The 27,434-nt window shown below is 36.2% G+C and overlaps 1 protein-coding gene across 1 annotated transcript in view; it reads right to left on the reverse strand.

The window, feature by feature from the left end:
• The window catches only part of PLEK (pleckstrin), a 27,568-nt gene extending 894 nt beyond the window's left edge, over nucleotides 1–26,674 (reverse strand). Inside the window, exons 1-8 of the mRNA XM_049785092.1 lie at nucleotides 26,597–26,674; nucleotides 12,244–12,399; nucleotides 11,826–12,007; nucleotides 10,115–10,206; nucleotides 8,673–8,857; nucleotides 3,237–3,341; nucleotides 2,195–2,278; nucleotides 892–961 (exon numbers count right to left, since the gene is read on the reverse strand). Of these exons, the coding sequence (XP_049641049.1) occupies nucleotides 892–961; nucleotides 2,195–2,278; nucleotides 3,237–3,341; nucleotides 8,673–8,857; nucleotides 10,115–10,206; nucleotides 11,826–12,007; nucleotides 12,244–12,399; nucleotides 26,597–26,638 (916 nt within the window). The 5' untranslated portion in view covers nucleotides 26,639–26,674. The remainder of the gene's footprint in view (nucleotides 1–891; nucleotides 962–2,194; nucleotides 2,279–3,236; nucleotides 3,342–8,672; nucleotides 8,858–10,114; nucleotides 10,207–11,825; nucleotides 12,008–12,243; nucleotides 12,400–26,596) is intronic.
• Nucleotides 26,675–27,434: the final 760 nt, after the last annotated feature.

Here is a 27,434-nt window from a genome sequence, read left to right on the forward strand (position 1 = left end):
CACCCGGCGGTTACTCCTGGCTGTCTGCTCAGAAATAGCTCCTGGCAGGCATGGGGGACCATATGGGACACCGGGATTCGAACCAACCACCTTTGGTCCTGGATCGGCTGTTTGCAAGGCAAACGCCGCTGTGCTATCTCTTCGGGCCCGCAAAAAAATGATTTTTAAAAATCTATACATTCAAATATTTTCCTGTAGGTCTTTCAGATATAAAAACCAAAACAGAAAAACAATTCCAGTGTTTTAATATTGACACCTTAGAGTTTCTCAGTGATACCATTTACCCTAGCATCCCTGAGAAGTCTCTACAGAGACCAGGTTATTCCATGCACCAAATTACAGATTTATCACCAGAAGTCACATATCATCTGCTGCAACCCTCATTCTCAGAGAGGAAATAAGACCCTGAGTCTGATGTTTCATGCAAGGTTTATGAAAATGTTGAGGCTAACCAGTGTACACAGACCTAAATTTAATCCAAGTTCACTTTCAAATCACCATGCCACCCTTACTGCACCAGTTTTTCTTTTCTTTTTCTTTTCTTTTTTTTTTCTTTGTAAAGGATTGCTGGAAATGAAGATGTGAAAGAAGAATTTTTTAAAGAATCACAATCAACAGGAGATAGAAGTGTTTCTATCTAAACCAATCCTGAGAAGATGGATTTTTCTCAGCATTGACTCTCCAGAAATCCACTCTCAAGTTCCAGAAATCCAGAACAGCAGTTGGGAGAGACCAATTTATTGGTATTTCCAACATTTTTCAGCCAGTATTTTATTTATGCCTATGCCTGATTTAGTAAATAAGTGATTCTCCATCATCAATTCATCAGGTCAGGGGTGGGAAGGTGACCAGGAGTGGGCATGCCTCTCTCGTACGAATGTTCATTCTTACCATCTGGGTTGCTCTCCACTGAAGTCACCACACAACCTCTCAGGTGAATGGCTCCCAGAGGATCTTCTCCCTGAGGGAAGGAGGAGTCAGCCTTTATGCTTCCAAAATATAATACAATATTCCTACTGGTGCAAAAGCTTCACATACTAAGTCAGATATAGATAAGGAAACCCTAAATAGATTAGAACATTAAAAAATGGAAAGGATCCCCTTTCTGATTCTCCACCTTCTACTTCCAGGGACCCAGGGATGCTTGGTGATAAGGTGCATGTTACTGCGAACTTTATCTAAAGTAGAAGTGGGAAGAGATGAGGTCAGCTGATCTACACGAGAAAAATTGGGTGCTTCTAGAGCTCTTTAATCCCCTGAGTTTGACAGTGGTGTAATCCTAGGGCAGAAATCAAAGTGCTTTGTTCTACATGCAGAGGCTGAGGATCTCCATGGTGTTGTCTTTACCCTTTAGAGAAGGCTCCTTTTATGAAGGAAAAACTGAATGATCAACTCTTCCAGCAACTGTGATTAAACCATGCTTTCATCCAAGTTTACCTAAAGATAAATTCTCATTTGTTTGTTTTTGGACAACACCCAGTGGTGCCCAGGTTAATTCATGGCTCTACACTCAGGGATAACTCCTGACAGGGCGTGGAGGGCCTCATGTAGTTCTGGGGATAATATCCAGATTAACTGTGTGCAAGGCAAGCATTATACTATCATTCCAAACCCCAAATGCTCACTTTTTTTTTTAATATTCAACCAAGGACAAAGTGTTGAAATCTTTTAGTTCCCCTGAAAATATCAAGTTGACATAAATAGACAAAAGTAAAAGTTGACCCCGTAAGTGGCAATCAGGTGATTCTTTCTTTCCAGTTCTTCTTGAACTATGCTAGCCCCAGCATCTCAGATATCATATATTTGCCCCAATAAAAGGTATGTAGGGGAAAGAAAGAGGCATGTGAGGAAAAGAGAAGCAGGAGGGTGAAGAGAAAAGGGATATCTGCAGATGGCTGAAAGGATACTGAACAGTCCCACTAGGGATATAGTAAAGGCTCCCATTTGAGTTTTTGCTTATTTTATTTTGTATTTTTCTTTTGTGAAGTGGAGGTTTGGAGCTCACACCTGGAAGTGCTCAGACTATTAAGCTTTGTGCTCAGGAGTGACCCCTAATAATGCTTAAAGAACCATATCTGAAACCAGAAATAAAAGTGAAATTGTCCACATATAATTCCTTATGCAAGTTCATGTGTAAGTATGCTCTGGTCCAGGGTTCCCTTTTGAATAGGTTTATCAACCACCCAAAACTTACTCCAGCTGGATCATAGTAGTGCAGATATGCAGGATCCTCTCTCAGAATAAACTTTCTCACTTTCCAGTTTTTCCTCCTATGCCCCTGTGCCCAGGATCAATATAAGAAAAGAAATGAGTTTTTAGCATCACTCTGTACAAAAACATCTGAATTTATATATATAAGTTTATTTACTAAAGTATTTGCTGAATTGAAAAAGGAAAAGATAACATACAAATTTCGAGAGAACCAGGTTACAACCCAGGTCTTCTTCAAGGACATAGCAACAGGATCAGTGAACAATTTGGATATTATCAAATTATGGGTTAAGTTATTTCTAATGTGTTTCAGATTTAATATCTTTCAAGACAATACTATGTATAATATATTGTATGAAGTATGAAATATATTGTATGAACTAATTCAGGGTCCAGAAGAGGTTCAAAAATGGTCCTGCTCTACAGAGTTTGTAACCTACATGGAAAGGCAAAATATCAAACGCTGAGCCAGCGCCCTCAAACTAGATTTGACCTTTTCTCTTTTGCTACTTCTGCAGAGTTGGCCTCAGATTCAGGCTTTGGGCTCACCATTTCCTACCCACAGTCAGGATGGTATGTCTTTCTCTCAGTGGTTTTTGATGTTCTCCCTCTTTGTGTGTGGTCTGTTCCTGTCTTCTGATTATTTTTCATGGAGGAGTATATACAGATAAATGGAAATACTTTTACTATGAGGCTTCTCTGTCTTTTATATGATAATTCAGTCAATTTATTTCCTCTAGCTAATAAATGCTAATATTTTTCTTGAATGCCTTGTCTCCTTGATATTGATAAAAGAAGAGTTCCCCTATATCAAGTTTATGTGCTTTGTATTTCAATCTTTCCTGAGTTAATGCCACTGGTGTCACCTACTTAGTTTAGTTCTTTATCTTTTGGGGTTTCTTTTTGTTTTCTGTTTTTAGTGGTTTTTTTTTTTTTGGTTGGTTAAATACCATTTGAATGCTAAATATGAAATAAAGATCTGATGAGGAGGAAGAAGGCTAGAAAGAATAGAGATGGTCACTCACCTGCTTCAGTAAGAATCCCTGCTTAATAATGACCCCACGGAATTCTTCTTTTAAGATCACATCATCATCACTGGAATTCTCTTCACAGAAAAACCCACTGTCTGGCTTTTGGAAAAACAGATGGCTAGTTTATTTTCCCAATTTTAGATATATCACTAGTTGTATCATCACTATAACCTACCTCCCCTTAAGACATTATTAGATTGACTCCCTGGTGATTCATAGTTCAACTTAAACTTTTTTCCAAAGTTAAAAAACATTGATTTGAAAATATATTTACTCCCCTATGTTTCTAGGAATTTTATTCATAATAACCATGACAGAATCAACCTAAGTGCACATTGACAGATTGACTGGTTAAAGAAGCCATTGTATAGCTTTCCCAGACTATACTAAACTGTCATAGATTAAATTATGCTTTTTTTGGGGGGGATAAAAATTTCTGGAACTTGAGTTGACTATGCTAAGAGAAGGAAATAAGAAGAAAAAATTATCTACCTATTCTTTCTATTTCCCTTCTCTTGTAAGCAATTTTCACTGAGCCTAGGAGTCAGGTTTTTTTTATTTTTGTCAGTAAAAGTAAAAGTTTTTTTTACTATTGTCAGTAAGTTTTTCTTTAGATATTCACATTTTACGTATGTGTGAACCCATCCTGATATTGTCTTTAATGTTCTTCCTTACTTCGTATAGTTCTTGGTTTTAATTCTATACACCTATAGAAACAATCTGTCCCTGATATTCTACAATGCTGTTGTCTAATGATAAGTAATGCCCAAGACCAGTCCTTGTTTAATTCTCTTCCAGGTTTCCTGTTTTTATTTCTAGACCCTTATTTTTTATTGCTAGACCTTCTCTTACCTTCATACAGTACATTATTATCAATCTTATTTCATATCCTATGCTTTGCTAAGCTTTAGTATAAAACTATCCCAGTACATTTCTTCCTTCAAAAGATCCCTTCTCTTGGGTCCTCATTGACCACATTTCTTAGAACAAAATTGACTGATTTATAACGTTATAAGTCAGTTATTATATATGATTATATAACATTACACAAGCTCCATTGTGACTTCTGCTACTCAACTTCTACTTTAAGCTCAAAAGCCTGTGTTCAACCTCATCTGCTAGGAACAGGAAGAAATTGGGACTTTCTCATATGTAAGTGGGTGAGGAACCACAGAGAGGAGGAAGAGGCACTGACTGTGGTGTGTATTTTTAAACTCTGACAACCAAATTAAAGGTATGAAAAATTACTGATAGTGAAATTTCCCTAAAGTGAAGTGAAACTCTCTATGGACCAGTAGGGCAGTCATGTCATATTCTTTTTAAAAGGATGGTTTTCTTAAGTAGTTTAAGAACTTTTGTGCTCTACCCCAAAGAGAAACAAAGCTGCCAAATTCCACTTCTGAATCTGTCTACTACTGCTGGGTTTCCCCTTTAGGCTATGTTTACATTTTTATTGAGCAATTTAGCACTTCCCAAGAGGTATTAAAGTTCATGACGGGAGGTATACAAAGTGACTGGTGGAAATTACATGGATAAATGCATTTTGTTTTGAGTCATATATGCTAATGTCTGTTTGGGGAAAATAGCTAATATTTGAGGAAGATAACTTAATGAGGAAGGATGAAATTTTTGTCCACTTTTTAAAACGCTGTAACTATCTTGTCTAAGATAATGGTTCACATGTATTGGGAACTAGTAAATTTTCATTAATGAATTATAGTTTGAATCAAGATAGATTTGTGCATGAAAAAATACTATCATATACTATCATATTCCTGTAGGGAAATGAAAACAAAACCACAATGACATCTGATGTGTGAAAATACTTTACATTGAAACCACAAGAAACAAGTACTGGTGAGGATGCAGAGAAAGAAAAAAACATCTCACACATTATTGGTGGGAATGTACATTTGTGCAACCTCTATAGAAGATAGTATAGCAGTTACTTAAAAATTTAAAATACTGGTTGGAAAGATAGCACAGTGGTAGAGTGTTTGCCTTGCATGCGGCTGACCCAGGAGGAATTCGTTTAGATTTCCGGCATCCCATATGGTTCCGAAGCCTGCCAGAGGTGATTTCTGAGTGCAGAAACTAGGAGTGACCCCTGAGCACCACTGGGTGTGGCCCAAAGCCAACCAACCAACCAACCAACAAATCAATCAATCAATCAATAAATAAAGTTTAAAAAATTAAAACTAGAACTGTTACATCATCTACAAATTCCACTTTTAGGTACTTATCCAAAGAAATACAAGTTTTATTTCAAAGATATATCTTCATGCCTATGTTCATTATAGTGTTATTTATAAGAACTTTATAATGTTTAATAACCGACAACCTCAATAATGTCCACCACTGGTACTGCATGATTGTCTAAAGAGTGTTACATGTCTGCAATAAAAATTTTATTTGGTGAGCCAGAGCAATAGCACAGCAGGTAGGGCATTTGCCTTGCACATGGCTGACCCAGGTTTGTTCCTAGCATTCCATACAGTCCTCACAAGTAAGTTCTGAGCACAGAATCAGGCATAACTCCTGAGCACTGCCTGGTATGACCTCCCCCATCACCACCGCAAAATACACACATACACACACACACACATACATACATACACACACACACACACACACACACACGAAAAAAATTTTACTTGGATATTAAATAAAGCTGTTGACTCCTAAGCAAGAAAATTTATTTCCTAGATGAAGTGAAAAGAAAGAAAGAAAGAAAGAAAGAGAAAGAAGAAAGAAGAAAGAAAGAAAAAAGAAAGAGAAAGAAGAAGAGAGAAAGAAAGAAAGAAAGAAAGAAAGAAAGAAGAAAGAAAGAAAAAAGAAAGAGAAAGAAAAAGAAGAGAGAAAGAAAGAAGAGGAAGAAAGGAAGGAAGGAAGAAAGAGGAAGAAAAAGAAAGAGAAAGAAGAAAGAAAGAAAGAAAAAGAAAGAGAAAGAAAGGAAGGAAGACAGACAGACAGAAAGAGAAAGAAAGAAGAGAGAGAAAGAAAGAAAGAAAGAAAGAAAGAAAGAAAGAAAGAAAGAAAGAAAGAAGAAAGAAGAAAGAAAGAAAGAAGAAAGAAAGAAAGAGAAGAAAGAAAGAAAAGAAAGAAAGAAGAAAGAGAAAGAAGGAAGGAAGGAAGAGAAAGAAAGAGGAAGAAAGGAAAAAGGAGAGAAAGAAAGAAAGGAGGAAGGAAAGGAAAAGAAAGAAAGAAAAAGAAAGAAGAAAGAGAAAGAAAGAAAGAAAGAAAGAAAGAGAAAGAAAGAGAAAAAGAAGAAAGAAAGAAAGAGAGAAAAAGAAAGAAAGAGAAATAGAATGAAAGAATCAAACAAAGAAAGAAAGAAAGAAAGAAAAGAAAGAAGAAAGAAAAAGAAAGAAGAAAGAAAGAAAGGAAGGAAGGAAGGAAGGAAGGAAGAGAGAGAAAGAAGAGAGAAAGAAAGAAAGAAAGAACGAGAAAGAAAGAGAAAGAAGAAAGAAGAAAAAGAGAAAGAAGAAAGAAAGAAGAAAGAGAGAAAGAAAGAAAGACAGAAAGAGAAAGAGGGAGGAAGGAAGAAAGAAAAGGAAGGAAGGAAAGGAAGGAAGGAAGGAAGGAAGGAAGAGAGAGAAAGAAAGAAAGAAAGAAAGAAAGAAAGAAGAAAGAAAAGAAAAAAGAAAGAAAGAAAAAAGAAAGAAAGAAAGAAAGAAAGAAAGAAAAAGAAAGAAGAAAGAAAGAAGAAAGAAGAAAGAAAGAAAGAAGAAAGAAAGAAAGAAAAAGAAAGAGAAGAAAGAGAGAGAGGAGAAAGAAAGAAGAGGAAGAAAGGAAGGAAGGAAGAAAGAGGAAGAAAAAGAAAGAGAAAGAAGAAAGAAAGAAAGAAAAAGAAAGAGAAAGAAAGGAAGGAAGACAGACAGACAGAAAGAAAAAGAAAGAAGAGAGAGAAAGAAAGAAGAAGAAAGAAAGAAAGAAAGAAAAGAAAGAAAAGAAAGAAAAGAAGAAAGAAAGAAAGAGAAGAAAGAGAGAGAAAGAAAGAAGAAAGGAGAGAGAAAGAAAGAGGAAGAAAGGAAGGAGAAAGACAGACAGAAAGAAGAGAAAGAAATAGAAAGAAAGAAAGAAAGAAAGAAAGAAAGAAAGAAAGAAAGAAAGAAGAAAGAAGAGAAGAAAGAGGAAGAAAGAAAGAAGAAAGAAGGAAGGAAGGAAGGAAAGGAAGGAAGGAAGAAAGGAGGGGAGGAAGGAGAAAGAAGGAAAGAAAGAAAAAGAAAGAGAAAGAAAAGAAAGAAAGAAAGAAAGAAAGAAGAAAAAGAAAGAAAAGAAAGAAAGAAAGAAAGAAAGAAAGAAAGAAGAAAGAAAGAAAGAAAGAAAGAAAGAAAGAAAGAGAAAGAAAGAAAGAAAGAAAGAAGAAAGAAAGAAAGAAAGAAGAAAGAAAGAAAGAAAGAAAGAAAGAAAGAAAGAAGAAAGAAAGAAAGAAAGAAAGAAAGAAAGAAGAAAGAAAAGAAAGAAAGAAAGAAAAAGAAAGAAAGAAAAGAAAGAAAGAAAGAAAAGAAAGAAAGAAAAGAAAGAAAGAAAGAAAGAAAGAAAGAAAAGAAAGAAAGAAAGAAAAGAAAGAAAGAAGAAGAAAGAAGAAAGAAAGAAGAAAGAAGAAGAAAGAAGAAGAAAGAAAGAAAGAAAGAAAGAAAGAAAGAAAGAAAGAAAGAAAGAAAGAAAGAAAGAAAAGAAAGAAAGAAAGAAAGAAAGAAAGAAAGAAAGAAAGAAAGAAAGAAAGAAAGAAAGAAAGAAAGAAAGAAAGAAAGAAAGAAAGAAAGAAAGAAAGAAAGAAGAAAAGAAAGAAAGAAAGAAAGATAAGAAAGAAAGAAAGAATGAAAAAGAAAGAAAGAAAGAAAGAAAGAAAGAAAAGAAAGAAAGAAAGAAAGAAAGAAAGAAAAGAAGAAAGAAAGAAAGAAAGAAAAGAAAGAAGAAAGAAAGAAAGAAAAAGAAAAAGACCAAAAAGAAGCCCACAGTCTCTGACACAAAATGAGGATGGGAGAGGAGGAAGAAGAGGGGGGTGAAAAGGATGTTGGCAAAAAGGCTAAAAAAACTTTGGTGGTGGGTGTGGTGTGTTAACATACATTTGAATAGGTGTGAAGTTACAATCCTAACACTTTAACCTTGTTGAAAACCAATCCACATTGGGGGTGGGGGAGAGTAAAAAAACAAAGTTTTAAAAGCTAGTATAAATAAAAAGAATAATAATAAAAAAAAAAGCTAGTATAAAGAAAACTATGTAAAAAAATTAGTTGACTGGACATGACAGGCATTGTAGAGAATCGTTGTAGAACTGAAACTTAGGATATCTCCTAATTTTCTCCATATGACTTTACTCTTGCTCCCTCCAACATCCCTAATTCACCAAGAGTCTTTTCAAGCGAAACCCACACTCCCGCCCACTGCTGAAGGAAGAATGCTCAAGTAGTTTCTCTCACTTACAAAGTAGTAGAAGGCATCAGGGTTGTCCAGGAAAGGGTTTTCAGCAGTTCCATCCACTGCATTTTTGGACAAGTCTCCAGCAGGTTGCAAGTACCCTTCATTGAGCAGTGAGGAGGCAATCATGAGGCCTTCCTGGCGATTCCTAATAGACTTGTTGGAAACCAGCCAGTCAATGACACAGTTACCTAGGCAAGACCATCAGAGAGATTGATTGGTTCTTCTTACCAAAGAGCTTGACCAAAAATCACCCCAGGAGAGCTCTAGGAATCAGTGTGTCTCATTTTTCTTATTAGTCCAAGAAAAAAACCAAATCAGTAAGATAAATTTTTAGAAACAGAAAACCATGCAAAAAGGTGGGATTTTTTTTTGTTCACTTGTTTTCATTTTAAATATCTACATGTTCCTTAAGGAACGATGTATGAGCAAACATTATCATACATCTTCTGGATGTAAGTATGGGAATGAGTATTGAGAAGCATTTGGGAAAATATTCACAGGGAAAATGACACCAGTTAACTTGTGCCAAGTACACCAGGCAGGAGAACCAACACAGCCTGAGGGAAGAACAGTATAAAGAGACATACAGGAGCATGAAACAGCCCCATCAGGAGGCAGAGGGAGAATTAATGGAAAAATAGGGAAAAGGAGAAGAGAAGAGAAAGGCTCAGGGAATTGAGAAGAGTTTTGATGGCTCATCCAGAAATTTGGCAATGAGGAATCACTGCAAGTATTTTTCCCCCACTGCAATTTTTTTTTTAGCAAGAACATCATCAACAGATACATATGTCCCAAATTAAAATATGATGTCATCCATGTACTGAATAACACACCTTTATAGGAAATAGCAGTAATCTTAATATTCAGCCAACTGTCTACCTCAAGAAAAGATTGCAAAGAATGAAATTGACCCATCAGCTAGACTATCACTAACCTATATCGAACTTTTTTGTATTTGGAAGTAGTGAAATATTCAATTGTGAAGTTAAGGAACTAGGCAGTGAGCCCCAGTCATCACAGCAAGAGCATTAGGTACACCATCCATGCAACAGGAGTGAGAGTAGTTACAGAGTAGGCATGTCATGAAATCTGTCTTTGAAAGTCTTTTTCTAACTTCTTTTTGGGTAGAAGGATAAATTTATTGGTGGTGCTTTATGCTTATAATACTTCCAGTGACCTATTAAAAGAGGGTGAGTATTATCAACCTCACTTTTAGAACAGGAAAGTTAAGGCTTAGGGCTTAAGTGAACACACACTTACATACTTGAAACATACACTTGAAAAGACAAGCCTGGTTGAGGGCCTCAGCACATAGACGTGTCTCCCAATTTAAAATTCTTATGACCCTTTCATCCACCATGCTCCAAACTCCTACACTTCATGCAAATGATTGAAGAAGATTCCCAACACTGCCTCTCCCTTTTCAAACTTATAAGATCTTTTACCTGTGAAGCAATGATTAAAAATCTTCTTATCCTTTTCTAGATTTAGTTCTTTCACGCCTTTCTCAGTGTCTTTCATGGACAAATACAAGGCACTACAAAGAGAAGAAAAGAGAAAGATGGAGGTAGGGGTAATGCAGGATAGTTTTCTCTGAGAATTGCAGCACAGAGAGGCTGTCCATAACATCCCAGTGCCTCAGTAACCCAGGTTTTCTACCTGTTCACTCCTAAACAGTTAAATGAATACTCCCTATTGACTTATCTCTGTGGCCTGCCCAACATTCAGCAACTCTTCAGCTGATGAAGTTTCATTACCCACTTAGTCTCTGAAATGGAGAGTTGCTCTCCAGTTAGGTGTCAAAAATAAAAGGCTTTGAGGGCTTTCTAGTTCTGCATAGGTCCTCAACTCTAAAGTAGAATTCTTTGTCTTTCAAGATTTCACCTGCTGTAAACATTTCTCATTCTGAGTCATAAATGAGAAGGCTAAATAGTAAGAAATTACTCTTTTGGTTGTGAAGCAAAAATCAAACCAGCCTCCTCAAAGAAATTCAACAGAGAAAGCCACTTCTCTCTATCCTGAGGCTACACAGGACTTTCTCACAGGACTTTTAGGTAATGGCCAAATTTTCTTGAGTATAGTCACTAAAGAATCCCACTTGGTACCTCATGGGTGCCAGCACCTGAAAGATGCTGTGGTGAGAGGAAGTGATAAGCAGATGCTCAATGCCTAATCTCACATAATAACTAAAATCCAATGCCCAGACATTGTCAATCATGACACACCATGGTCTAGGGTTGCAGAAAAATTTTCAGTCCCCTCTCAAACACTACTTCCCACAATCTGCCAATACATTCACTGTTAGACTTTTTAAGTGGATCCTTGGAATTCTTCCTGATCCTTATCCTCCTCTCTCAATCTATGCTGCACATAAAAGCAAAATCTGCAAGAAGTCAAGTAATTCTTAGATAAAGGGGCATATGTGGTTTGAGAAGTGATGAACCATATGGTAAGAGAAGTTATAAACTATGCTGGAAGCAATCTCAAACCTTACCAGGTGCTGGATTTGCCTGTTGCTACCTAAGATACCTCAAGACTATCTACCCTGACTGGACCTTACTATTAGTATATGAAATGGAATATAAACTTTCTTTCATGATTAACCTATTACAGCTACTTCATAAATGCAGTAGCATTCTCTTCCAGATATGGCTCTCTCTCCTCTCTCTTTCTCTCTCTCCTCTCTCTCTTTCTTTCTTTCTTCTTTCTTTCTTTCTTTCTTTCTTTCTTCCCTTTCTTTCTTTCTTTCTTTCTTTCTCTCCTTTCTTTCTTTCTTTCTTTCTCTCCTTTCTTTCTTTCTTTCTTTCTTTCTTTCTTTCTTTCTTTCTTTCTTTCTTTCTTTCTTTCTTTCTTTCTTTCTTTCTTTCTTTCTTTCTTCTTTCTTTATCTATCTCTCAATTTCTCTCTTTTTCCCTCTCACAGTTTATCTTCAAAATTAGGAACTTTATACTCTACTGGTCCCCTCTTGTTATCACTTCTTCTGATCTAGTTCAGCATCTCAGTACTTCATATGGCAAATTTGACTAGGAAGAGTAACTGTCAAAAAGCCACCAAAGCAAAGCAAAGCAAATCTTGACTCAAGATATGCCTTTATGAGAGCTTCCTCAATTAGGGTGGGGGTGAAAGGGATGGAAAGAAGCAAACACAGAAAATCACCCTAAATCTATGGTTTCTGGCAGCCGAATGGACCTCCGGGTGGATTTCCTTGCAAACTTCTGGCCTCCTTCAATACATTTAATGGCCTTCTTGATGTCTCGAACCCAGCCATCTCGCTCCTCTAGGAATGCTGCCTGGAAGAAGTGATCCTGCTGTTTGGTCGTATTGATTTTAAACACAAACTGAAAATCAAAATATATCCAATCAAGAGTTAATCTTTTCAAGGAGTTAAGGCTTTTATGACACATTATAATGAAGCCAATTTGGTTCTGGACGTACTTGGCCCAAAAGGGACTTCAATGCCCGGGATGGAGTTTGGGGATGGTGAGTGAACTTTTCCTCTGGATCACCGTCAACACTTTAGGATTTGTACCCCTTCAATAGGTCATGTGTTCATTGAGATTAGTTATCAACTCACCATCCTTTTGCCAAAGTCCTGACAAGGACTAGTTATAGAGCTTCCTTTCAGAGGAATCATTCCTTTGGGGCTATTGTCACTTTTCTTTTTGTAGAATTCAATTCCATCTTCTAACAATACAACCCACATGGGTTTCCAAGTGTTGAACACGCTCCCCTATAATAAAAAAAAAGTAATGAATGATAACAATAAAACCACATGATAGTGTTTTAAAATGTTATTCTACAATTGGTTCTGGCCATGGAGAGACATTACTATGACCAGGCTATTTGGATAGATAGGTTCAGGGGGAAATGCTGCCACTCTCTTAAAAATGTTTTAAATGTTTAAAATAAAATTTCATTTACCTATAATCAATCTATAAGACATTCATAAGCTATTTCTAAGAAAACATAGCTTTGAATCTTGCTTATGTGTTTCAGGCTTTCATGTCTTATTTTCTTTATCTAATTATACCAGTTGTATATAGTTATATACTAGTTGTATACAGTATAAGAGATAGCAAGTTCATTTTCTCTCCAGTACTGACTCAGAATGAGTTGGCAACTGGTGGTGGTGACTGGATTCACTGGAAAAGTGTCATGATCTAGTGGCAGAGTCTCTCAGAGGAACAAGACCATAGTGTTGCCTGTAGGAAATTTTATCTAAATATGAGTATTAAAAAAGAAGCTCTAACTTTTTGAGAGGGCATGAAAATATTTTTAAAAGTTTTCAATTGGTTTAATGTTAGCTACCCTGTTAACAAAAAATTAACCATCCCAACTAGATCAAGGAAGCCTCTTTTGTCTATATTTGGAGAGAGCTCTAAAAAAAGAAAAGAAAATTGCGTTATTTGACTCTTTGTGATCCATGATGTCACACTGTCATGATTACCACAAGATAGAATAATATCTCTCAGGCCCCAGCACATCCTGCTCTTTATCTTCAATGCAAAGAGCTCCTATATAAAGAACCAGTTTCTCAAAAGGAAAACTATATATAAAAAAAAGATATAGACTTATAGAACTATCAATTTACTTGTCCAGCTGTTTCCTTTATTTGTTTAAATTACTAAAAAATTTTGGAATTAAAACACATTCATTTTTCCCAAGAATAATAATTATTTATATGAACTTTAAATTACCCCCTTCTTTTTAAAACGGATATTGCCTAGATTTATGCCAAACATGAAGTAATTTATTTCAATCAATTATTGTTTTTTTTATCTATTTGAAAGAGAACCATATTCATTCTAAAAGCTCCTACAAATAAATGAAAAAAATGTAAAACAACTGCTTTGTAAATGAACGAAATACCTGAAGAGACACTCAATTTCAGAAGATATCCAAGAGATCTGGAAAATAGCTCACAACTCTGGTTTTTATCGAAGATACAAATTTAGTGCTTAAAACCAAGTACTCTCCCTGCCCAGTCCTGATGATCTTAGATCTACAAGATCAGACCTTCACAGCCAGGCATAATTCCTACAGTTAATGGTGTCACTCAATCTCCAAGGATTGCTAGGAAGACCACCCCACAATAAAATTAAGCAGATATCAAAAAAGACTATGAAAACATATTAAAGATCATTAGTCATCATGGAAATACAGATTAGAGTTCCTAAAATGTTAAGGACCCTAAAGGTACTTGGCAGGTATAGAAACTAGAACTCATAACATTCCTAGAAGAAAAATAAAATGGTACCTGCAGTGTGGAAAAATTGTAGAGAATGGCTTTAGAAGGCATATGTGAAGTATTTAGGAGCAAGGTAACAAGCCGTCTGCAGTTTATTCTCAATATCTCAGCATAAATTATGTATTTTTTGTTTTTGGGTTTTTTGTTTTTGTTTTTCTTTTTGTTTTTGAGCCACACCCAGCGACACTCAGGGGTTACTCCTAGCTATGCACTTAGAAATTCTTCTGACTTGGGGGATCATAAGGGATGCTGGGGATCAAACCCAGGTCTGTCCTGGGTCAGCCACATGCAAGGCAAATGCCCTACCACTGCACTAACGCTTCAGCCCAGCATAAATTATATTAATCGATAGTACAGAATAGTGAGAAAAGGAATGATTAATCAAAAATCCCTACATGTTAACAGTTTATATATCTACCTAGGAGATATATAGTTAGTTTTACTATTTTTCCCATTTCTGATTTTTACCTTTTTCACATTAATTGGGAAAAATAATAAGTTCGTGAAAACACAATACTATATATTAAAATTTGGAATATATTTAAGGAAACAAATGTACAAGTTGTTTAATTAAAAATTAAAAGGACTGAAAAATTTAAATGTTTACGATGTTTAGAATAAAACATTTGACCAGAGGATTGCTAAAATGCCTTCTAAGTTTTGATTTAAAATTCAACTTCAGGAAGATTGATCACTGTAAATCACCATGTGCCTTTGACTTTGAGACTGGAATAAATTGGGAAAGGTCAACTAGCATTGCATTCCTCTGTAGACAGTCCAATAAAGCAACTCTGAAGCCAACTCTTCAAAATGACTGATTCAGCTGTTAATCATGGAAGACTGTCTGCTCTTTTAGAGGAGAATGTGTCTCTGGGATGCAGGATCAATTAGCACAATTGTGTAGGCTGATTCTCAGTCAATCAAAAAGCAAGCAAACAAACAAAAACACATAAAAGGAATGCCCTTTAAGCAGACACATGGTAGTGTTTTACTGGGCTAAGGATGATTGAACTAAGGTTAATTTTTCTCCTCTATGCCGCTGTTGCAACAACTATATTTTACTGCCCTAACTCCAACCCCCCCCTCCAACTATTATATACAGTTATAACTATATCTAACTTCCCTGTCTCCATCCTCTTGGCACTCACCCAAGAGAAAACTGGAATGGGAGACCATGGCATGTTGATGTTAAAAGGCAATTTGGACCTTCAACCAGCAGCTAGCTCATCATATAGGTTAAATAATGATTCCCATTTAAGTGACTGGATATATATGCTTGACCAGTTAATATGGAGATCAGGAACCGAAATCCAGGTCTTCTAATGCATAAATGTATGGTTTCCCCATTTCCCCTATGATGCCACCTACATTTTGGGTCTTATATAACATCGAGTAATTCTGAAATTCAAATTAATTTCTTTAAACCACTTACCTATCTATACATATCTCTCACACACATATTCATATATATAAATATGCATCAGAAGAGATAGAAATAAAAAGATGTGAGTACTTATACAGACACAGATAATAGAGCATGTGCAAAAGAAAGTGGCAAGAAGGCATCTCTCTTGATGAAATGTTGTAGGAACATGATACAAAAGAAGAAATATCAAGGATGAGGCACTTGATCATAAAATGGTAGCTAATATCCTGACATGTTATTAAAATGATTTATAATCAATACAAATATGCAAAACCCCTCCATTGTTTAAATAAGCAAATTCAGTACATAAGAAAATTCAGTACATATGTGATTCTCAAAATAAGAAATATTTAATTCCAAAAATTATAAAACATACTACTTAAGCAGCACTCAAATAATTTTAAATCAATAAAGCATATTCTTTTGGAGAGAGGCAACTGGCAGTGTCAGGGTTCACCCCTGGTCTGCACTCAAGGATCACTACTGTTAGGGAACTATATGGAATTCTGGGGATTGAATCCCACTTAGCTGCTTGCAAGTCAAATATCCTACCCACTGTACTATTATTTTAATAATATGTTTTAAACATTTGAAAAATTGGATCTGTAATATAGTTCAGAGGTAAATCACATATTTGAGACTCTTGACTTGATCACTGGGACTACAAAAAGGAATAGAATGTGAAGAAGAAGGGGAAAGGAAGAAGGGAATTAAATGTAAAGGCATGGAAAATGTATTTAAGACTTGAGGGAAATAATGAGGTTGAAAATAATGAAACCACACAGTCCAAGAAATTGAGGCCGACAGAGAGGGCAAGGTCCTATCTGTGACTCATAAGTGCCATTTTGCACACAGGTCAGTGAGCCCCAAGGGAAAGAGATAGATTAGATAAGGAGGGCTCTTCAGCCACCCTGGTTGGTCTCTGCACAGCCAACAGTCTCAAAAAACTGAGACATACAGAGTGGCAGCAGGGTTCTCTTTGTGACTCAAAAGCACCATTTTAGCCCTCAGGTAAGTGTGCCCCAAGAATAGCTTTGCTCCACCACAGTGAATTTCTTTCAGTGAATGAATCAAACTTCAACACATACAACAAACTTCAACACCTCCAGATTGTAATGGTCACAATGGAAAAGCATACCAAACTCCACAATATTTATTGAGTGAATATTGTAAATCTGAAGACAAGCCTAGTATTAACCAGTTGTTATAAGTACTTTTCTGGCCGCTCATTGGATGCATATATGTTTAAGGTGTGATTTGATTATTTCTTGTACATATTTCTTAATTATTAAGAAATGACCCTCTAGGCCCGGAGATATAGCACAGCGGCGTTTGCCTTGCAAACAGCGATCCAGGACCAAAGGTGGTTGGTTCGAATCCCAGTGTCCCATATGGTCCCCCATGCCTGCCAGGAGCTATTTCTGAGAAGACAGCCAGGAGTAAGCCCTGAGCACCGTGGAGTGTGCCCCCCCCCCCAAAAAAAAGAAATGACCCTCTCTGTCTTTAATAACCTTTGAACCTAAAGTTATGTTGTCTAATATTAGTATGGCCACTGAGCTTTTTTGAGGAATATTAAAGAAAGCTGTTGACTATTTTCTTGGGTTTTGGGCCACACCTGGCGGTACTCAGGAGTTACTTCTGGCTGTCTGCTCAGAAATAGCTCCTGGCAGGCACGGGGGACCATATGGGACACCAGGATTCGAACCAACCACCTTGGGTCCTGGATCAGCTGCTTGCAAAGCAAACACCGCTGTGCTATCTCTCCAGGCCCCAGTTGACTATTTTCTTTTTTTTTTTTTTCTTCCTGAATTGCTTCTATTTACCTTTATTTTAATCGAAAGCATGTAATTAAGAAATTTTCTCTCCAGAAAAAACTTCTAATAAGCAAATTTCCATTATCTTTTTTTAACATAATTTTTATTTTAATTGTAGTGGCTTACATATCGTTCACAGTAATATTCCAGGTACATATTACATTGAATCAGGGGAATTCCCACCACCAAATTGTCCTCCCACAACCGCTCCCCTTCTGCCTCCCATATCCTCCATTCTTCCCCCCAGGGGCTGCTAGATTGCATGGTCCCCTCTGTGTGTAGTTAATTACTTAGTGGGCTTATAACTGTTTGGTCTTGGTGCCTCCATTATTGCCCCGTCTAGTTGGGAGGCGGGACTAGAAAGATCAAGTTATGTGGATTTGTTTGAGGAAGAGAAAGGTAATATAATGGGGTAAAAATCGACTACGCCGACTATGAGCAGAGTCATTCTAGTTGACTATTTTCTAAACAAGACAATTACTTTCCTAAATAAAAAGGAAGGAAGGAAGGAAGGAAGGAAGGAAGGAAGGAAGGAAGGAAGGAAGGAAGGAAGGAAGGAAGGAAGGAAGGAAGGAAGGAAGGAAGGAGGGAGGGAGGGAGGGAGGGAAGGAAAAAAGGAAGGAAAGAAAGAAAGAAAGAAAGAAAGAAAAGAGAGAAAGAAAAAAGAAGAAAGAAAGAAGAAAGAAAGAAAAAAAAGAAGAAAGAAAGAAAAGAGAAAGAAAAAGAAAGGAGAAAGAAAGAAAGAAAGAAAGAAAGAAAGAAAGAAAGAAAGAAAGAAAGAAAGAAAGAAAGAAAGAAAGAGAGAGGGGAGGGAGGGAGGGAGGGAGGCAGGCAGGCAGCCAGGCAGGCAGGAAGGAAGGAAGGAAGGAAGGAAGGAAGGAAGGAAGGAAGGAAGGAAGGAAAGAAAGAAAGAAAGAAAGAAAGAAAGAAAGAAAGAAAGAAAGAAAGAAAGAAAGAGAAAGAAGAAAGAAAGAAAGAAAGAAAAGAAAGAAGAAGAAAGAAAGAAAGAAAGAAGAAAGAAAAGAAAGAAAGAAAGAAAGGGAAGAAAGAAAGAAAGAAAGAAAGAAAGAAAGAAAGAAAGAAAGAAAGAAAGAAAGAAAGAAAGAAAGAAAGAAAGAAAGAAGAAAGGGAAGAAAGAAAGAAAGGAAAGAAAGAAAGAAAGAAGAAAGAAAGAAAGAAAGAAAGAGAAAGGAAAGAAAGAAGGAAGAAAGAAAAAGAAAAAAGGAAGAAAGAGAAAGGAAGAAAGGAAAGAGGGAGGGGGAGGGAGGGAGGAAGGAAAGAAGGAAAGCAGGAAGGAAGGAAGGAAGGAAGGAAGGAAGGAAGGAAGGAAGGAAGGAAGGAAGGAAGGAAGGAACTGAAATTGTAGTCAAAACTCTCCTCCAAAACAAAAGCCAAGGCCCATATGGCTTCATGAGTAAATTCTTTCAAAATTGGCATAATGCCAATCCTTTTCAGGACATTCCAGGAAATTGAAGAAATGGAAACACTCCCAAATAGTTTCTATGAAGCTAGTATCTTCCAAGATAACAAAGGCAAACAGAGACACCACAAAAAAGAGATCTATAGGCCAATATCCCTGATGAACACAGATGCAAAGATCTTCAACAAAATTCTAGCAATAGAATCAAACAGCTCATCAAAAAGATTATATACCATGATTAAGTTAGATTTATACCAAAGATGCAAGAATGATTTAACAAGTCAATCAATATAATACACCGTATCAATAAAAGGAAAAATAAAAATTATATGATCCTATCAATAGATGAAGAGAAAGCATTTATGAGGGTCCAGCACCCATTCATGATAAAACTTTCAACAAGATGGCAATTGAAGGAACTTTTCTCAATATAATCAAGGCCTACGGCACAATAGGTACAATGCCTATGGTAAATACTATACTAAAAGGGGAAAAACTAAAAGTGTTTCCTCTAATATCTGTCATGAGACAAGGTTTTCCCTTCTTACTATTTCTATTCATTATAGTATTGGAAGTACTTGTCATAGTAATCAAGCAGAAAAAGATATCATGGGCATCTAGAGTTAGGGAAGAAGTCAAGCTTGCACTGTTCACAGATGCTATGATACTATACTTAAAAAAACTAAATAGTTTACCAAAAGGCATCTTAAAACAGTTGATTTATATAGTAAAATGGTAGGCTATAAAATTATTTTGAAAAATATCCATGTATTTCTATAATAATGAAATAATGAAAGAGAAGAGATATTAAAAATAATACTATTCACAATTGTATTCAAAGAAAAACAAGTATCTCAAAGTCAATTTAATTAAAGAGGTGAAAGACCTATACAAAGAAAACTATAAAACACTGCTTCTAGAATAAAAGAGGTTACAAGGAAAAAGAGATATATATTCTGCTTATGGATTGAGAGTATCAACATTATTAAAATCACAATAATTCCTTGAGCATTGTACAGATTTAATGCAATCCCTATAAGAATACCTATGACATTCTTCAAAGAAGTGAATCAAACACTCTTGAAATTCATTTGGAACAATAAATACCCATGATTGCTAAAGTAATCCTTGGGGAAAAGTTGGGAGTCATCACTTTCTCAAACTTTAAACTGTACTATAAAGCAGTGATCATAAACAGTAAGGTACTGGAATAAAGGCAGACCCTCAGACCAATTGAATAGACTTAAATAATCTGAGACTAATCCCAGCTATACAATTAATTAATCTTTGATAGAGAAGCAAGAAATACAAGTGGAGCAAAGAAAGCTTCTTCAATGATTATTGTTGGGAAAACTGGTCAACTACATGCAAAAGAGTGAATTCAGACCTTTCTTTAACAATAAATGAAGTTCAAATCAAAATGAATTAAAGACCCTGAGAACAGATCTGGAATTAGAAGATACATAAAGGAAAACATATGAAAAACACTGCATGACATTGAAGGTAATGGAAACTTTAAGGATAAAACACCACTGACCAAGCAAGTGGAAGAAAAGAAAAACAAATGAGGCTACATTAAGCTGAGAAGCTTCTGTTACCTCAAAGGAAATAGTGACTAGGATACAAAGGCCACACAAAGATGGGAGAAACTATTTACCCAATACCCATCAGATAAGGGCTAAAATCTAAGATATACAAAGTACTGATAGAACTTAACAACAAAAAAATCTAACCCCATCAAAAAATGGGGAGAAAAAAAGTGAACAGACATTTCCTCAAAGAAGAAATATAGATAGCCAAAAGGCATATGAAAAATACTCCACATCACTAATCAGGGAACTGCAAATCAAAACAACATTAAGAGGCCATCTCACACCACAGGGACTGATACACATCACAAAGAACAACTAGTGTTAGTGTGGATGCAGATAAAAAGGATCTCTTGGGCCTGGAGAGATAGCACAGCAGTGTTTGCCTTTCAAGCAGCCGATCCAGGACCAAAGGTGGTTGGTTCGAATCCCAGTGTCCCATATGGTCCCCCGTGCCTGCCAGGAGCTATTTCTGAGCAGACAGCCAGGAGTAACCCCTGAGCAATGCCGGGTGTGACCCAAAAACCAAAAAAAAAAAAAGGGATCTCTCATTCACTGTTGATGGGAATGTTGACTGATGCAGTCTTTTTGGAAAACAATGTGGATATTCCTCAAAAACCAAGATCTTGAGCTTCATATGATCCAGCAATACCACTCCTAAGAATATAACATAGGAACCCAAAAGCACCATGCAGAAAGACCTATAAATTCCTATATTTATCACAGAACTATTTACAATATCCAGAATTTAGAGAAAAATTAAGCAGTTGCCTGAGAACTGAGTAGTGGCTAAAGAAACTGTGGTACACCTATACAATGGAATACTATGCAGCTGTTAGAAAAATTAAGTCATGAATTTTGCTTATACATAGATGGTATGGAAATTATTAGGCTGAGTGAAATGAGTCAGAGGGAAAGGGATACACATAGAGTAATTCCTCTCATTTGTGGGATATAAGAACATCAAGTACCTTCAAATAAACTTAGCTAAAGAGGTGAAAGATCTACGCAAAAAAGCTACAAAACACTGCTTCAAGAAATAAAAGAGGACACATGAAAATGGAAATAATTATGGATTGGGAGGATTAAGATCAGAAAAATGGCAATACTCCTGAATCACTGTCTAGATTAAATACAGTTCCTATGAAGACATCTATGATTTTTTTTTCAAATAAATCAAAGACCACTGAAATGTATATGGAACAGTAAACCTCTATAGAAGCTAAAGCAAACCTTGGGAAAAAGAAAATGGCAGGCATCATTTTCCCCCAATTAAAAAAAAACTGGTATGTTTTACCACAAAAATTAATAAGCAAGGCATATGAGGTTTCACTTCAAAAAATCATAGTAAATTGTGTAGTCTTGTAGATGAAATTTTCAGATATAACAGCTTATTGCTTAATTTAGAAGAGGAAATGATTGAGTTCTTAACACATGATGGATGTAAACATTTTTGTGGACAGATAAACAAAAGAATGCAGACCACAATGGCAAGTTCAATTAATCCTTTAAGTACCTAACCTTTCTTTCAATTTGAAATACCATATATCTCTTCCAAAAAGCTTCTTGTCTCTCCATTCCCTCCATCTTCCTGTTTCCAGATGGCCCTGTCAACCCTTGCACTCACCTGCAAACCAAACAAATTCATCCTTAAAAACAGTAAACAGTGCTGGAAGGATTTTATAGGAGCTTTAAAACCCTGCCTTGTAGGTGGACAACTGTATTTTCATTCCCCCAAATCACAAACTACTCCCAAATAGACTGCTGGGAGTGAGAATAAGTACATGACCAGTAAAATCCCTGAGTGCTGCCAGTTGTGACATTCCCTCCAAAAAATTACGTTTAACATGAGAATCAAAAATTGAATATTCCATAGGGATTTTTAAATATCAGCCATGGTACTGTCTCTGCTTCAGATCCTCTCGGTGTTGAACTATAAAATAAATACCATTCTTAAACAGCTCAGTCTAAAATCAGAGAATGTTGGTGTCACAGAAAGAAAAATCAGCTTACTGAAGAGGTTGAGGCAACAGAGTGTAGAACTCCACCCAGTCACCTCCCCCAAGGTGAAGACACCTCCTTGAGCTTCTCCTTTTCCTCATACTTCCCTTTTTCATAAGTTGCAGTCACAATTTAAAGGAAAATTACATGATGACATTAAAACAACGTAGATCTCTCTAGAGTCAACTAAAGCAGAAGTGAGTTCATATCATCTAGTCATCCACATTCATGGAGCATGCCATTTAAGCTAGTGTTACACTGACTCACATACCTATTTCTGCAGTCTCATACAGCAGATCACTTAATTTTCCACCCTGAACCATGAAATGACTTGCTTAACGTCCCAGTAAAAGATTATTTAGTGTCTAAATTCTTTGAACATGAGAAAACTAATCTATTCAGAGGTATATTTTTTCACACAAATACATTCTTTTTTTTTTTTTTACAAATACATTCTTACATTAGAAGATCTCATCATAAGAATCTATTAAGTGAGTAGCAAAAGACAAAGTGTTGACTTCTGGGACTTGGGAAATCCCAAATCCTAAACCTCAAATTTGTGAAGTGAAATTTCAATTTGACTTCTTGGGAACTGGGGGTTCAGTTCTGCTTCTGCTAGCTTGTGTTACATTAGCCATGTTATTTTCATTTTTTCCAAACATTTGTCTCCAATGCTGTACAACAAAGATAATAAATTAGTAATGTCCTCTGTTGTAAAGATTAAATAAAATAACAAGTTTCCAAAGTTTAGTAGCAGTGTCTGGCTTGAAGTAGGTGATCAAATATTTGTAACCCTGGGTCTGAATAATAGTACAGAACCTAATTAGATCTCTGACATTGCAAGATCTTCAGTCTGGAGTTCAATTCTGGGTGCAGCCCTGGCCAGGGAGCTGCCTGGATGGCCCTGTGATCCCCACCCACCTCAGGGTCAAAGCATCTATATATCTCTGGTCCTTGCACTGAATCATGAACAGGCTCCTGGAGGAACAGCCTGTGTGTAGGCATCAGCTACCTCATACCAGCCTTACTTCTGAGCATCACATCTGGATGGCCAGTAACTATGTACCTAAGTTTTCTCACCAGCAAAACAAGTAGCACCTCTTGGTAGGGTTGGTAGGGTTGTTCTATGTGTCCTGAGAATATTCAGTCCTATCCTTGTTGCTGGTGGCTCAGCAGGTGCAGGTACTGGGCCCTGTTTTCATGGCCTTGCATTTGGAACACTAGGGAGCTTTATCAAAGAATTCTTGTGCAAAGACCCTTGACTTCTGTTCTAGTCTTCACTTTTCCAAGCCATGTGCTGGATCAGTTCTGCTATGTGTACTGCATACTGAATTTGTTGAGAATACAGTTGGTTTGGTATAAGAGGGCATCATATATACTATTGATCAGTGATTCACTCCACTTATTTTTAATATTATTTTAAAGACATCCAAATTAGCAGTAAATTTTAAAGAACTTCCAAAACAACTTTATTGGCTAAAAAATAACCTTTTACCCATTGAGAAAGAGAAGTTGAGGTTATTAAACCCAGTCTTGTCACAACCCAGTTAGGTTCTAACATCATTCTGCCCTTGATGGGTTCACCAGACCTTCCTTAGCTGGCTTGTGTAAGTTTTTGCAGAGAACCAACAAAGTTCTGGGGTTTACTGTTAGGGTTTGAATACAAAGTCTCTCTCACTCCTGTCAGGCTGTGAGCAAACTCTTGTTCTCCAAACCTGTATTCTCGCCTGTGCTTACAACTAAGCGTTCCCTCCCACCCCCTCCCCCCTCCTCTCTCTCTCTCTCTCTCTCTCTCTCTCTCTCTCTCTCTGGTCAAAAGAGTTGCAATTCTCTGAGTCAAGGAAAATCTGTGTCTTGTTTAGAATGAAGAAGTTGTAAAATGATACTAGGATTCATTTTCTTAATGATCTTTCTTCAATAATTCGGTAACCAAGCCAGGAGCCAGTGCACATGACTGCTAACAGCTAGGAGAGGAGATGTACATAGACTTACATAGACGCTGCTACTCATAATCTATATCACCTGTGTACCTCCTCCTTTGTGCTAGGTTCTACTCGCATAGAATTTAGTATTTATACGTATGAGACAACTGAAAGAAACTTCATGTCAAACAAAGCAAAGAACTTAAGCACCTTACCAAGAAACTCTAGATTTAGGTTTAATGCTTCAGCTGACAAAGAAAATATTCTGAAACAAGCATTTATTTAAAATAACTAATATTAATATATTGCCTCAGGCATTCAAAATATTTCAAAGAAAAAGGCAGCTATATAAATTATGGAAATAATAAAATGTTTTGCTTTTTATTTTCTTGATTTATTTTATAGTCTATGCTCTAAAAGAATTACTCTTGCTGAATGAAAAGTTCAGATGCCTGATAATCCTTTCTCATTCCCATTTCCAGTGGAACAATCTCACTTATTCAAGATTTAATTTTCTAAAATTTTTGTAATAGAAAATTTAAAATATGGATAATTAATGACGAATAATTTTATTTCAAGATATTTTACTTATCTTTAAGTTGCAGGTACTATCTTTACATATGTTCTTCTACAGGTAAGTTATTGCAAAACAGTATTATCATTAATTATTATGAATTCCCATATAAAGAATTAGTGCCTATTGCAATGAAAAAATATATATCCTTATCTATATCTATATATTTCTATATTCTATATTGATATCTGCATATCTTTATGCGTATTATATGTTTTCTATAAAAGTGTTTTATAGGATAGCTTATGAGGGCTAAAGTTGTAGTTCCATGGTAGAGCACTTGCCTGCACATAAAAAGCCTTGGCTTCAATCCTCAGCATCACAAAAGAAAAATAAAATAAGATAGAAAGAAAGGGTGAGCAGTAACTAGAGATAAAATCAGGCTGGGCTCATTTGTTTTCTATTTGCTTGTAACTCTCACTATCATACAAACTTTACAAACCTCAACTTTGGTTAAATTTACTTAGGTTAAATTTACTCTAAACCAAACCTGGTATACCAGGCAGAGTTAGAAAGGGTATCTAACTCTTTTTGGTCAAATTTTGGTAATTACCATGGACATGAGAAAATGAGGTCAAGTGATCAAAAGTCCCTTTCAGCTTTAAGTCAAAATTGAATCCCCCAGTAATGCATGTCATTTAGCCCACAACCAAAGCCTTGTGGGCTGTAGTGTTAATGAAGAACTTAAAACAAAGTCACATGAAATGCTCCTTCAATCCAAAAGCTGGACATCTGAAGGTATATCCTGAATCTGGCAGTTTAGATAAGTAAGCTCACTTGGAGTAATGTGTGTATGCTTTTACGGAGGGAAGCCCTTAGAATACCAATTAACTATGTGTGTGAGTTTTCCCATCTGGAGGATTTTCATAATGAACAATATACCCAGAATCAGACAAAGAAAACAATAATGCTAACAAAAGTATGTTACCACATCATCCCAGTGAACCTTGTATTATTTCATTTAATTGTGATCATATTTTCTGATCTTTAAAAATGATACATTTACCTGTCACTTTAAGGTACATTATATACATTTGCTGAGTTATAAATGAAGAGTTTTCAACCTAATTTTGGGGCTAGGGTGAAACTCCACACCCATTAGTGCCTGGAGGATGGCTACGCCCAACTGACTGTGCTTAAAGTGTCACCGTGGGTTGGACTGAGGTCAGTCATATACAACACAAGTGCCTTAACTTGTCTGTACTTTCTGACTTTCAATCTAATTTTAAATTTTAGACAAATAATATTTTATCCATCTATTTTAATATGACCTAAGAAATAAGCTAAAAATTACTGTTATTATACCTATCCATTTTTAATCATGTTTTGCACTTTTTCTCTTTAAAAAAAGTAGAGGTGGAAATTTAAATAACAGTCAAGTAGACTTTCTGAGTAATTTCTCTAGCAAAAGAGTTAGAGTCTTATAACATAGCCTCCTTGTGGGTTTCTTGAAAAGGATGCTTTAGGAGCTAGAGAGATAGGATATCTTGTAATGGCCAAACCATGTTCCATCCCCAGCATTCCATAAGATTCCCCAAGCCTGCCAGGAGTAATTTCTGAATATAAAGCCAAGAGTAACCCCTGATCATTGCTAAGTGTGGCCCAAAATAAAAAATGAAAAGAAAAGGGTACTCTAAATTATGAGAGATTTTTACTTAAGTCATCCACTTTTCAGACTACTTAGTCTGGATTTTCCAACCAAGCTGAGCTGATGTCTGAACTAAACTTATTCACATTAAGAATCAGAATGCAATAAAATATACACTGGCTTCTCCCCCAGTTTTCCAGATGCTCTAGTATTCTACTACTGGAAGACTCCTATTGATAGATTCAATACTAAGCATTTTTTAAAGTGAAAGAGAAAAGAGTGCAAAGTTGGACTCGAATCCTCAGACCCATCTCCACAACTACATTCACAGGTATGTCTGCTTACCCTCTTCACCAGGTAGCCCTCTCTGATCTTCTTGGGCTCCATGACAGCTGGACAGAAGGCTGAGTCTACCCTCAGACAAGTTCTGTCAGAAGTTCCACCTTTTCTGACAGCCCAGGCAGCTGTGGGCTGCTTTTCTAAAGTGAGGTCCCTTTCACAATTTCCCGTCTGCTCTCAATCACATGATCATATCCTCTTCCCCTCTCTGGGGTGAAAAACCAGAATAAGAAACTGCATAATGAAAAAAAAAAAACCCATTCTTTGTTAAACCTGGAGATTTATTCAAAGTACAAATGGATTGTAATTATCCAAGGCAAATTGTTATCACCTTAAAGACCATCATTTTCCAAAGAGAAAATAATGGCCAAAAGAAGAGGCAATTGAGCTATAAAATTTTACTGGTGGAAATTATTTCAGTTTAAGAATTATTCCTGAGACCCAGGAATTGCTTAATAAAAATGCCAAGAAATTCAGAATAGTCAGGTTAATATAACAAAAGTAACTACTGTTAAGTTGTCCCTGTTTATGTCATGTGATTTCCAGCTTACCTTGCTGCTTAATTCTGATCCTTACAAGAAACCTATAGGAAAACATATATCATCAAATAACATCATTTTAGCCAGAGGGAGAAAATGCAAGGTGACCCAGCATGTCCAAATTACATCCTGACAAAGAAGTTTCCCAGGGAACTGCTGCTTCCCACTGAGTCTGAGAACTGTGAGCTACCTAAAGACCAGTCCCACAAAGTTCTATAAGAAGTGCATAACACACCACTACAAAAGATCATTTCTCTCTTTATCTCTCTCAGCCCCTATCACCCCCTATCATCATTACTCCACAT

Source organism: Suncus etruscus, chromosome 12 (genome assembly GCF_024139225.1).
Source record: "Suncus etruscus isolate mSunEtr1 chromosome 12, mSunEtr1.pri.cur, whole genome shotgun sequence".
Lineage (NCBI taxonomy): Eukaryota > Metazoa > Chordata > Mammalia > Eulipotyphla > Soricidae > Suncus > Suncus etruscus.